A 14081-nucleotide genomic window follows, 5' to 3' on the forward strand; every position below is an offset into this window, starting at 1 on the left:
TTTCAGTGCCACAATACATTCTTCTCAATAGAGAAACAAAGTTCTAAAAATGATATTTGGGAATCCAAAAATAACTCAGTTTACTGACTACCAAAAATATTCCTATGAAATTCCAAAAACCAACACCATTATTTCCTTAATGATCAGGAGAACATAACAAAAGTATGGTTAACTCGCCGGTATTTCTAAATACCACCAAGTATTACTGACATCAGTGAAAGAGTATAAGGGGTTAGAACAGTGATCAATAAATATTTGTTCAAAGAGAGAGAGAGAGAAGAAGGAGGAAGGGAGGGAGGGGGGAAGGGAGGAAAGGAGGAAAAGAGGAAAGGAGGAAAGAAGGAAAGGAAAAAAGGAAACAAAGAAACAAAGAAAGGGAAAGATCAGAGAAAAGTTAGGTAGGAAATTTCTAAAAGTGATGAGCTAAGGGGAAGAATAAAATCTTGTGGCAATAACTATTCCAAAAGGTCTGACTGCATTATGGAAGGAGAAATACAGAAGCTTAACAAAAGTAATTCAGTTTTTCTTTTTGCTTTTTGTAATTCCATACCTCCATTTCTGAACAGATGCAAATCTCTCCAGAACATTTCTCCTTTTATTGTTTTCTTTTTAAAAATTCTCTCTTTTAATTTGCCTTCCATTCTTTCCCAGGCCCCCTAAAAATTTTACCCCTGGATTAATCAGGCAGGGTTGGGGAGAGAAGGCATAATTCCAGTTCTGTTTTCTTCCACATAAAACTTTTCATAATCATTCTACTCCTCACCAAAACTATATGTTATACTTTCAAATTTCCAGATTCTCATGAGAGGAACTAGATCTTCTATGAGACTCTGAACAGTCTAGCACAAAAAAGGAAAGCTTTCTTAAGTCTCAAAATCCTTTTAATACAGTAAATTGGATAAAAATCGTTCTCTTTTTCAACTAGGATCTTTAATTATTTACTCAGCATTAGGATCACAATAAAATCTAGGCTTAAGGTTGACAATCTTACACATCACTCTTTAAATGAAGATGATGCCAATTTAAAAAAAAATTCACTTGATTTCTGTTGTGGTTTTTTTTTTTACTTTCTTATAAGCCTAATATAAATTCAAGAAATTCCAAAAACTAGAGCTTAAATGTTCTAAGGAAAGATATCTAAGAGCAAGCATACCTTAAACCTTTGCAAATGGCCAATTCTGTCTCCAACTGCAGCTTCCATGGCTATCAATTCATTCTTCTGTTTACTATTTTCTTTTCTTAAATGTCGCTCCATTTCTACTAAAGTTGTATATTGCCTTATTAGGGACTTTTCATTAACTTGCAAGACACTGATTTTCCTACTGTTTTCAGAAAGAAGTTTTTTCATCTCATTAGCATCCATCTGGAGAGCATTAAGTAAGTTCTGTATAACAAATAAGTAACAAACATTTCAGTTACTCATTGCCCTTAGCCACCCAGAGAGGCAGGCCCCTCTGCTAGCACCATACAGTTAGTTATCAAAGGTGTGAGACTTACATTATATTCCTTTACTTTTACAGCATCTTGTTCAACTTGATCCTCAAGTTTTTTCTTTTCCTCTCTCAGTTTTTCAGATTCTGTTTGCCAGATTTTCTTTTCACTGAAAAAAGCAGAACAACCAAAATCTAGTGTATTCCATTAAGCAGATTAGTCTGAAGAAGGAACATTTGAGGCTACAGATGATCTACAAATTTTGGAAAAGAACACAGAGAGGTCCAGTATATGGTGAGTGAGACAATCACTCCAAATCTGATTTTTATCAAAAGCCTTATCTAGTATCCTAGAAGCTAGGACAAATATAAGATAAAAAGTTCTTTTATTAAATTACTTATTCTGACCAGTGATTCATCATACTTCAAAACTTTTCAAAGATTACATGTGATTTAAGATGAAAATAGATTGGTTCATAATTATACTCTTCACCTTAAATAACAAGACCTTTAATAATCTGAATCCATTCTAAAGTTTAAGGCTAAATATTTATCTACTGAAAAAATTCTACACCCAAAAGGAACGGGAAAATAATTAGTAGGAAGAAAAAAAGATGGTTTCTTTAAAAAACCATCAGATAGCAAAGAAAACTGATCATTTCCTACAAAACAGAGAGCAGTAAGATATAATCTCTTCATGGCACCCACTATTATGTATGTGTGCACATGCGTGTGAGTGTGTGTGCATCTTTGTATGGAGAAACCTTTGTAAATCATGCAAATACGACAAAACTAGTTATTTGCTTTAAGAATCAATTTCATTTAATTTCACAATGAATAAATAGCACACCCTAATTAAAACAATGGCACTTTACCTGTGCTAGAAGTAAACAAAAGTTAAAAACTTACCATACAAAAAACTCATCCATTAATACACATGGACTGCAAATTAATATTTTAAATTCTGAAGATGTTAAATACTAATATATTTCATTGATGCTAATTTTAAAATTTGTGTCCTCTCCCCCATAAAGCTCCCCAATTGTACCTTAGATACTCTTTATATAACAAGCCTTGCTGATGCCGGATGACTGCAAACTTCCTATTATATTCTTCAAGTGAGTCTTCTAATTTTTTTAACATTTGTTCTTTATTTTCTAGTTCCTAAAGGTTGTGTTAGAAATAAGAATGACAAAATCAGAAGCACAGAGAACCATCAGCCCAACTGACCAAGAATTGTCTGCCTGTCTGTCTGTTTCTCTCATCCTGATGCCAACTAAACTTGAAGGTACAGATTTGCAAAGCTGCTCTTTGGATCAAATGAAAATGTATGTAGAGTCACATTTCACTCTTTTGGATAAGCCACTAAAATCAGAAATTCAAATAATTAATTTTTTTACCAATTGACAAGAAGATAAATATTACACTAATGTAACAGTTATTATAAGTTATTATACCTAAAAATTATAAATAAATGAAGAATACCCAATTCTTCACAATATAAATCGATGAAAGGGAACAGCTGCACAGAGATAGGGGAAAATAATTTTTCTGGCTTTTAAACAGAATCCTCAAATAAAATAATGAGAAGCTTCTCTCTCCTTCCATGCTGCTCAACTTTATCTCATTCCATTTTGAGAAAGCATGAAATCGTCAAAAGAATGATCCACAGTAAGCTACAGAAAAATTGAAATTTGGTTTAACTGATGCTTTGGTTCACCTTTTTAAAGGAAGGAGGAAGGAAGGAGTAATTGTTTTTGTTTAAAAGGCTCTTCCTGGTGGCTGAGTCTGGCAAGGAGGAGACAGAGTTGCCATCACTGACTGAAGGAGCAATGTCGGGCAAACTCTGTTCTCCTCGGCTCCCTTCTCTTCTGGCTCCTACTGCTCCTTTTGCAGCAGTTATTTGTTAACCTGCCTTCTATCATCCCTCTTCTATGGCTACTTCAAAGGTGAAGAGGGACTGAATATGCCTGAGGTAGATGTACTGGACTGGTAAAGTACATGAAGATTGATTAATGTATCCCTGTGTAAAGAAGTTAAAGAATCCCCTAAGACGAAAATAAGAAACGATGGAAATCATATGATTTAACCTCTAAAACTTATCTACCTGTAAAATATATATCAAGTATTCATTTTGAGAATTAATTATATTTGCGCTAGATGGTGTCATCCCATCTGGTAGGTCGATTCCTTTGAATACAATATCTGATCCTTTTGCCTTACGTAAGAGACAAATTTCTTTTTCAAGATTTTCCATCTAAAAATAAACCAGAAAGAAAAAATCTTAAGATTCAATTGCTAGAGTAAGAAAGTTTTGTCCAGGAAAAAAATCAGGCTTTACATCTATAATGCTACACTTCGCACTGCACTATACTACCTAACAGAGAAAGAAGACATGCAAATAGAGTGCTTAGAATGAACTAAAACCATACTTTCAGTTTCCACTTAGGTGAAAGCATGCAGCTAGTTTTCTTTTCACATTCACAGACTAATCACAGGCAAACTTCTACTTTTATAAATGTTTTCTGATTTCTCAATAGGAGTAGTAAGAAGAGAGATTCTCGAAAATTACACGTAAGTACCTATCTGTGGTAATTCACCTGTGTTAACTCAATCTTTCTACGACTTCCCATTAACTTTTTATTTACCAAATACATACCTTTAAATTTGCTTTTGCCAAATGTTGAGAGTAATTTGTAGCCTCTTTCCGGGTTTCTTTAAGCTCATCTCTTAATTCATCATTTCGTCCTATAAGTTGGTCAACTTGGGCTTTCAAATGTAGGTTGGCATCAAAGACTCCCTCAGCATTCCTTGAATCTATAGCCTAGTATGTTAAGAATAAAATACATTTTAAATGAGAAGATAAATATTTGTATATTAATAGAATCTTGGCGTAAAAATCTTTCTCTTAGCACCACACAGAACATTTTCCTTTGCAACTCAAATGCACATAATGTGTAAAGATTGACTAAGCTAATTAACTGTATCTTATACCCCCTACTGGGCTAAGAGCTTCACTGGGTTGGACATAAACGAATAAACACACCAGAATTCTGTACTGTCACTGACACTGGAAGTGTCAAAATTTTTTAAGTACTGAAGGATCATTTATCAAGATATTTCAGAGGGAAAGATTTTAAAAAGCAAAAGTAAAAGATCAAAAATTATGCTTTTATCCAGAAAAAGCTAACCAAGAAGCCATTGGCAACTAGTCATACACATGCTTACTTTTCCACTTGTTAAAAATCGTTATGCATGATCTACAGGTTATCTCACCTTAAGAAAAAAACAGAAAGGCCTTTAAAGAAAATTTTTTTCAACTGACTACATCTTCATATTTACACAATAAACTGAATTGCAAAACACATAAAATCTCACCATCTTTTATCTTTTTAAAAATTTAACAGCAGAACAAAGAGCAATTTTAGAAGCTGTTCTTAAAACATGCTATCTCCATGTTATATATATATATATATATATATACACATATATGTGTGTGTGTGTATGTGTGTGTGTATACTCTCTCTCTCTCTCTCTCATTCACTGAAACAATCACCAGATTTTATGACAGGAGACTATGGAAATATTGTTCAACAACCCAACAATGCTCAACAATTCAACAATAAATACTGATTTCAATTATAAAACAAACATAGACATATATATGTATGCACTCCACACACACACACACACACACACACACACACACACACACACACACAACTACCCCCTAGACCAGTTATGTGCTAGTTCTCTCCAGGCTACACTCCAGACTTTCCCCATCATGACCTGGAGCTAAGTACCCTCTTTCTTCTCTCTCTCTGCCCCCCAATTTCTGCTTCCATTGATGTGTTGTTTTCTCCCATTAGAATGTAAGCAGCTTGAGAGCAGGGACTTTCTTTCTTTCTGCTCATATTTGTCTTCTCAACATATAGCACTGCGCATGGTACACAGTGCATACTTAATAAATGTTTGTTAACTGCCTGTCTGACCCCCCATAATCACAGCAGAGGAAGAGGAAGATACGGAATGGGGACAGTGAGCTAAGAGAACTGATTTTTTAGACAGACAATCCTCTCACATGAAATAAAGTGTATCTTCTCTAAGTATGAAAAAAGTGAGTGCAGTGGGGGTTGGGAGGAGAAAAGATACATAACAGCAGCTATTGTGGCTGAGACAGGGTGTTGACAATGAAAGAAAAGGAATACTGTGAAGCAGCAACAAGGCCCAGACAAGGCTGACTACAGTGAATCTGCAGCAAGTGAAGTCACCTTGACTTCATGGTGATTTCCAGTAACTTTGTAATGACTGGCCTTGAAGAATCAAATGGTGATTTGTAACAGGACACCAGGGCACAAGGAATTCCATGGGAGTCATTAATGACACATTAAAGCAAGAGACCATGTATGTGCTCAAAGCTTGATATAGCCAGATATGAAGCCAGAGAGGAAGAAGTGTTAGAAGAACAGGGACGAGTCAAAGGTCTATGAGTGACAACAAGGGCAAAGATTGAGATTAGATGTGAGTGAGAGAGGGGAGAGAGGAGGATCAGGGACTGAAATTCTACACTCTGACCACCAAATCCTGGAATTTGGAGGCATTCTGTTCCCATGATATGGGAAAGACCTAATCACAAATCCTGGGGTGACAATTAAGTGGAGAAGGATGTTGTTCAAACTGATTAAGAAACCGTATGACTGAGCAGCAAAGAAATCCTTTCATGTGACTATGGAAGTCTCACAGGGCATGGGAGGGAGACAAAGACAGCAACTACTGAAATCAATTACTAATTCAGGGAGTTGCTATTATCCTTTGAAGTGCTGAAGTAAATATACGCCAGATATCTAATTGTCACATGTTTGCTGACAGCATTCAGGTTTGGTGCCTGTTTTCCTGAAATCAATAAAGTACAAAAGGATAAGAGAAATGCTTCCAAAAGCAATAGTCTTATGTGAAAAATAATTACTAAAAATTGATATCTTGAGGGACCCAGTGATCTCTTCTTTCTTAGTCCTTTCCCTTCCTCCCCCCGCCCCCCCCAAGACAAATTCTCCTTGAGAGATCCCATCAAATATCTTCATTGGGTTTAAGCCCAAGCCAAGATCACAAAGGGACCTTGGGTGGAGACAGATCCCTCTGTCCAGATAGCTGTAGGACTTTGGCCTGCACAGCCACACCTAGATGGAAACTATTTTGGTTGAGGGGTCTTAAAAAATTCTTTCTCTGATGTCAGTACCCAGAGCTGAGTGACCTGAGTCACATATCCCTGGACTTGATTTTAATATAACCCACCTCCAATCATGTCAACCAATCAGATTTGATTGCTATGAGATAGACCCCCTTCAGTAAGAAGGGTATATAAACTGAGACCCCACTACCATTAGGGGTCTTTGGTCTGAGAGAGATGGCCAATAGATATCCTTTTATTAATAACCTTCCAGCCTATTAATAAAATTATTAAATTACTCAGAAACTGTCTTATATTTTTTAACCACACACTTAAAAGAACTAAAATAAATCCATTCATATGAAGAAAACTTACATTAACTAATTTTTCAAGACTAGGGATGACCAGAGGTGTTTCTCCTTTAATACCAGGTTCTGTTTGCATTTCCTTGATGGTCTTCAATATTTCTTTCAAACCTTCTTCAAGCTGCGCTTTTTCTTCCACAAGTTCTTTTACTGAAAATAAACATACATTTTTCTACTTTAAGAAAGATCTATCATAACTTCAGCAAATTTTAACAAGTAACCTAGATTGACCAACTTTACAGGGTATTCATACTTTAAGCACTGGTTAAATCAGATGACTTTTAAAATCCTTAATGTCTCTGAGACTCTATGATTAAGAATATTTCATGTAGAGACACACAAGTTGATAATAGAAAATTACCATTTAGGAAGAATGAGAATTATAAGAAAAACACAACCTTTTTTTTTTTTGGGGGGGGGGGCAATGAGAGTTAAGTGATTTGCCCAGGGTCACACAACTAGTAAGTATCAAGTGTCTGAAACCAGATTTGAACTCAGGTCCACCTTAATCCAGGGCCGGTGCTCTATCCACTGCACCACCTAGCTGCCCTTAAAACACAAACTTTTAAAAATAGATTATGTACATTTACTCTTCTATTTAGAACTCTCTATCTCCAAATTTATACAGCTATCTCACAGTTTATGAAGAAAATAAGTCAGTCAGTTCATCAATAAGCATTTACAAAGCAGCTTCTATGTGCCAGGAACTGTGCTAGGAGCAGAGGATAAAAATAAAGACAAAAGACAGTCCCCACCCTCCAGCAGCTCACAATCTAATCAGAGAGATGACAGACAAACCAGTGCAAACAAGCCACATACCAGATAAATAGAAAATAATTAAGAGGGAAAGCCCTCAATTAAGAAGGGTCAGGAAAGGCCTCTCAATTCCAGAAGATAGGGTTTTAGCTGGGAAGGCTCTCCTGATTTCCCCTAATTCTAGAGTCTTCTTTTTCAGTTATCTCCTGTTTGCCATATAGTTAGATAGATAGATAGAGAGAGAGAGCTCGCATGAGCACGCACTGGTTTGTACACATGCTGACTGTGTACTCCTTAAGAGCAGAGACTGCTACACATTATAAGTACTTAATAAATATTTATTTACTGAAAACTAGAAGAGTTTTATGTGCAACAGAAAAGATTTGAGTAGCACAAACACTGACAGGGGAGGCTGTAAGGCAATAAATTGGACTGTGGAAGAAGGATGGAGAATACTACTTTATAAAGGTTAGACTTTAACCTGTATGTCTCTAATCTGAAGTCCTGATAACAAGACGGTAGATCCAGAAGTGGAAGGGGACTTAGAGGCTATTTAAGCGAAAGCCCTCGTTGTACAGATGAGGAGAGGCACAGAGAGCTGAAGTAACCAAGCTCACCCAGGAAGCAGGTATCAGAAACACGCATTGAACCCAGTTTCTGACCTCGGAGTCAAGGCTCTTCCCAATGTAACTTGCTATAGCAACCAGATTTATCTCCCTCCATGCCCCCTGAAGCTGACTCGCCCTTCAAATGCAACCACAGGATATCATGCCTGGGAGGGGTGAAGTGATGGAGTTCTTCTGTCTCATCTTCACCCAGACCTTTCTCCACCTTCCCATTTCCTACTTCTTACATAGAGAAGGGCAATCAAATCACCCTTACTATCAGAGCCTCTAGGAAGGAGAGGGTGGATAGACAATCTTATTGTTCCACTCACCAATTCTGTGGCTTTTAGGACCAAATCATCCTTTCCCCATCTTAGAATAGAAGTAATTTGAGGCAGGAACTCACTCACAGTGTTTAGTAGAGAGTAAGCTCTTAGCTAATGGTTTGGGTTCTTTTTATTATTATTCATTCATTCATTCATTTTCTTATAACTCATAAGTTTTGGAAAGCTGTTCTAAGAAAAAAATAAGTAAATACAATGAAATATGTTATTCAAATATAACTCACCTTTGTTTTGGAACTTGGTTATTACTATTCTATTCCTTTCCAAATCTCTTTCCTTTTCATTGAGTTCCTTTGAAAGATACTCATTCTATCAACAGGGGAATAATGAACAAAAATGTGATTTGTATTTTTTACAATGAAAATATTTGAGACATACCATTTCAGAAAAGCTCACCAATTTAGGCATTGCTCACCACTAATTAAGGTCTGCAAACACAGGTTATTAAAGAAACAAAGTAATATAAAAGTACTCATTCCCCTGTCCCTGCCCATCCTCCCCCATACACACACAATACATTTTCCAAGAAGCACCATAAGGAATGTTCATACGTATTGGTCCAATCAATTCCTCTCTTAAATTGTCCAATTCTGGCACTACCTGCTCTGCCTGGCTCCTGTGTCTCTGAAGTTCTAATTCTGCATCTCTGCTTTGTGCTTCTTTAATCAACAAATCCTGGAATATCAGCTCATTCTAAGGGAACATTTAACGAACAGTCAAGTCACTGAGTTACATTAACTTTACGTTGCTTTCTATAATAAACATTTTGTTGTCAACAATTATTAAAAGTAAAATGACTTGAAGGAATTTTCAGTTTGGTTAATTTTTTTTTAATTTCATGTACTTACTGCTCTAAAAGTATATTCAGATGAAACTTGGTTAAATAAATCTGAAGGGGAAAAAAAAACTTATCTAAGCCACACCCTGGAATGCTTGGTGGAAGGAAACTCACCTGAGATCTAAGAAATACAAGTTCCTTCCGCAGCCGTTCTATAAGGTTTTCCACAGGATCTAGGTGACATAATTTTGTTGGGGCTACACTATGCCAAGACTCTGTGGTATGAAGACTACTTTCAAGCTTACTCTTCAAAATCTTTGCTTGGAGTGGAATATGCTCTTTTGATACATCATCTTTCAAATCATTTTTATCACCAGAAAACTTTTTTGAAGTAGGAAGCTGCTCAACCTCTGGTTTCACTATCTGGGACTTTTCCATGATAGCTGTTTTATCATGTATAAGCTGACAAAATATTGAGGATTTCTGGCTAAGTGTTAGCCTCTGTCCAGCAGGAGAATCTTGCTTCATTAAGTTTAAGGAACTTCTTGACACTGTAATTTGACTATTTTTCTGTATGGCCTGATGACTTGTGGAAACTTGCTTTACACAGTCACCAGAAAGGAAATTCAAGTAGTCATTTGGGTCTTCTTGGCTCTGCCTACAGATGAGCGATTCTAAATTTTTTGTAGACTGCAGACATGGTGCTTTATAAATCTGTCTAATTGTAAAACCTTCTGGACTTGAACTGCGAAGTTTGATCTGTATAGGTGAAGAATCTCTCGATAAATGGGCAAAAGGATGCCTGCTTACAGGCTGATCTACACTGTGAAGCATTTGAGAAATTTTTCTTGATAATTTTCCTAAGATCATGCTTCTTTCAGGAATATTCTGATCTGACTGTAGACCACTGCACGGTGCTCTCTTATATGCTGATTCTATTTTATCTGGGCTTCTAATCTGTATTCAGAGTAAACAATGATTCATTAATGTCTTGATCACCAAGTATACAGTTTTTCACTAAAAATTAACTATGAAAAAAACAGTAAATCTTCAAAATGTAAAACCAAAGGAAGGAAAAGAAAAAGCGTCAGCCTCATTATTTTTCCTTTTCCTTTTCAACAGTCTGTTACAAATTCTACTTAATTGTCATTTGCAGGAGATTACCTTTAATTTAAATTCATCAACATTTTCAGAGCTCATAAGCTGAGATTTTCTTTCTTCCATTCTCACTTCCTGATTAAAGACGTTGGTCAGATGCAGGTCACCAGCTGTTCATACCAAATGCATAAAAAAAATCAGAAACAAAGAAAAAGTAGAAATCTTAATTATAACATTCCTCTTATTAGATATAGTTTTATGCCCCATTCCTGTGCAAATCCCAAGTGATTCATAACTTTGTGTCTCCATGTTAGGATTGTTGGTTTTCTAAAAAAAACATTTACTTATTTGGGCATTCTTTTAAAATCTTGACTTCTAAGTTTTCTACCTCTCCCCCCTCCACCACCACTCACTGAAAAAGCAAGGAATATGATAACAATGGTACATGTGAAATCATACAAAACATATTTCCATATTAGCCATACTGCAAAAAAAAAGCAAAAAATAAAAATAAAGTGAGAAAATTATACTTCAACTTGCAGAGTTCATCAGTTATCTCTGGAAATGGATAGCATTTTTTTTTTATCATGAGTCCTTTGTAATTGTCTTGAATCACTGTATTGATCAGAGTAGCCAGGTCTTTCTCAGTTGAGCATCACTACAACATTGCTGTTGCTATATACAATAATTTCCTGGTTCTTCTCATTTCAGTTTGGATCAATTTGTATAAGCCTTGACATATTTTTCTGAAATCACACCTACCCCAGTAATTTCTTATAACACACTAGTACTCCATCACAATCCTATGCCACAACTTGTTCAGCCATTTCCCAATAAGCATTTTCTTGATTTCCAATTCTTTGGTAGCACACAAAAAAGCTGGGTTTTTTGTACATATAGGTCCTTTCCTTTTTTTAATCTCTTTGGGATACAGACCTAGTAGCAGTATTCCTGGGTAAAAGGGTATGAACAATTTTACAGCCCTTTGGGCATCATTCCAAACTGTTCTTCAGAATGGTTGGACTAGTTCACAACTCTACCAACAGCTCATTACGGTACCTATGTTCCCTCATCCTTCGAGCATTTGTCATTTCTGATAGGTGTGAGGGGTTATCACACAGTTGTTTTAATTGGCATTTTTCTAATCAATAATGTCTCAGCATTTTTTTCATGACTTATAGCTTTGATTTCTTCTTCTGAAAACTGCCTCTTCTTATCCTTTGATCATTTATCAGTTGAGGAATAGTTTATTTTTATGAATTTGACTTAGTTCTCTATATATTTGAGACATGAGGCCCTTATCAGAGAAATGTGCTATAAAAATTTTTATATTACTTAATTGCCTAGGGTATCTTTGAGCAAAATGTACGGTCACTGATTTTCTACCTAGGTCTATGTTTGCTTTTGCTTTCTCTGAGATCATGATTGCTGCCCCTGCCTTTTTAACTTTACCTAAAGCATATTTGATCCTGTTCCAGCCCTTCATTTTAACCGAAGTAAACTATGGACCTGATCCCTTCTCCTCCCCAGAGAATGAGGCGGCTTATGGGGAGAGGAGGATTATGGGATTGTAGAGTAAGTCTGTATATTTGTGATTATACCTTTTGAGGTAAAGATTTCTATATGAAAGCTAATATTACTGGTAGTGGCTAAAAGAAACTAGAATGCAATAGGTGGGGAATCACCCACCCCTATATTTGGGAGAAAAACATCATTTGATGGAAAAACCACCACAAAGCCATTTTCAAAGAGCTTAGTTTGCCCCCCTCCCTCCATCTCAATTCCCTTAAGGGTATCTGAGAACCCATAGGAAAAATGACAAAATCTAACACACTTGGCCTTCAGGTGATGGGGATAGGATGGTCTTTTTTATATAAAGAAATATAGGATAACAGATTTAGAGCTTGAAAGGACTATAGAGGTCACCAAATCTAATCTCCCCATTTTATACATAAAGAAACTGAGAAAACTATTGTGACCACATTCCATTTCAGAACTGTGCTACACTAACAATATCAATGTTGACTAACTAGGCCATATTTTTATTGTTTCTAATAAATTCTGAACAAACCATCAAGAAGAAAAAATATATTTCTCACATGAAGAAATTTACAACCCCATATCAATAAATTGTCCTGCTTTAAAAAATGTGAAATGACTATACCTAAAGTACCGGATTTCTTTGCTTTATCTTGAGCCATTTTTCGAATCTTCTGTTTCAGTTCAAGTCTTTCTTCTTCCAGGCTTTCAATCTGTAACATATGAACTATTAACACTGTACTTTATATCAACCAGGAAAGGAAACTTCTGAACATAATGCTTGCCTCTTTTTTTTCCCCTTAAGGTCTTATTTATTTGTTTGTTTTAGCTGTGTAACCCTGGCAAGTCATTTAATTTAAAAAACATTTTTACAATAATAAACATTTTTATTTATACTTTTGAGTTCCAAATTTTATCTTTCCTTCCCTCCCTCCCTTCCCCCCTCCCTGAGGTGGTAAGCAATCAGATATGGGTTATATATGTGCAATTACTTGCCTCTTTTAAAAGAACCTGGTTTTCAGCTTTATATTGCTGCTGTTTTAGATGTTTGCTCTTTCTAAACTCAGTTAAATCAATCATTGTCTTTGGATCAAGACCTAAAACAAAGAATAAAAATTAGAAATTGATGCAGAAATAAACAAGACAATTAATTGTTATAATAATGTCTCATATATTTAGAACCATAAGAAAATGGAATTTTGTAATAACTGAAAAAATTATTCAGATGCCCAAATTTTTAAAAGGTGTATTACTAATGGAAATCCTCCTAAAGCATGTTGGATGGGCTCTCTAGGATGAATTATGGTAAGATATAGACAAGAAATGTGCAGGATGAAAAGGTCCAGATATATTATGCTGCACATCCTCCAAGAAAGTAGCCAAATCAATGAGATCAAAGATGAATTTAAGTATAGTTTTCAAAATTTGAGACTAAATATGTCCACTGAACATCTTTCCATTACCAGTTAGGTCACCAAGAATTTTGATTATTTTTTTCTTCCAAGATTGTAGTATTCACAGAACTAGATTGTTAGAAAAAGAGCTTCTATGCAGTTAACTTCAATGTCAACATGCAACTGGGGATGATGGAATACACTACTCAGCTTCCCAGATGAGATCCATCCCAATCCCCTATTCAATGCTGTGTACAATTTCATGTCTAACTATAATGCTTGTGCAAAATACATAGTGACAACTGAACTCAACATTCATCAGTGTGTCCGGATCTGAGCAACATGTGCTTTTCATCATATTTGCTTTTTCCACCGTGGATGGTGAAATCAACCATTTTCAAATGATTCTGTAGCTTTCTGGGGGCACTATGTAATTTATGTAATGTCTTCTATGAAGACCAAGATTTGGATAATTATACCACCGATATGGAAACTTTCTTCTGTTTGAAGAGGCAATGTGATCCAAAGAAAAGAGTCAATAATATAAATATTGAAGAATTAAATAAACATCTCTAGTTGAATTTGTCATAGAATGTCATAACTTC

At 35.6% G+C, this 14081-nt stretch overlaps 1 protein-coding gene across 1 annotated transcript in view; it reads right to left on the reverse strand.

Moving 5' to 3' along the window:
- The window catches only part of CEP290 (centrosomal protein 290), a 95335-nt gene that overhangs the window by 57696 nt on the left and 23558 nt on the right, over nt 1-14081 (reverse strand). Inside the window, exons 15-24 of the mRNA XM_043966082.1 lie at nt 13079-13179; nt 12708-12795; nt 10610-10713; nt 8892-8976; nt 6973-7112; nt 4090-4254; nt 3538-3687; nt 2479-2594; nt 1498-1600; nt 1154-1384 (exon numbers count right to left, since the gene is read on the reverse strand). Of these exons, the coding sequence (XP_043822017.1) occupies nt 1154-1384; nt 1498-1600; nt 2479-2594; nt 3538-3687; nt 4090-4254; nt 6973-7112; nt 8892-8976; nt 10610-10713; nt 12708-12795; nt 13079-13179 (1283 nt within the window). The remainder of the gene's footprint in view (nt 1-1153; nt 1385-1497; nt 1601-2478; nt 2595-3537; nt 3688-4089; nt 4255-6972; nt 7113-8891; nt 8977-10609; nt 10714-12707; nt 12796-13078; nt 13180-14081) is intronic.

This window comes from Dromiciops gliroides, chromosome 5 (genome assembly GCF_019393635.1).
Source record: "Dromiciops gliroides isolate mDroGli1 chromosome 5, mDroGli1.pri, whole genome shotgun sequence".
Taxonomy (NCBI): domain Eukaryota; kingdom Metazoa; phylum Chordata; class Mammalia; order Microbiotheria; family Microbiotheriidae; genus Dromiciops; species Dromiciops gliroides.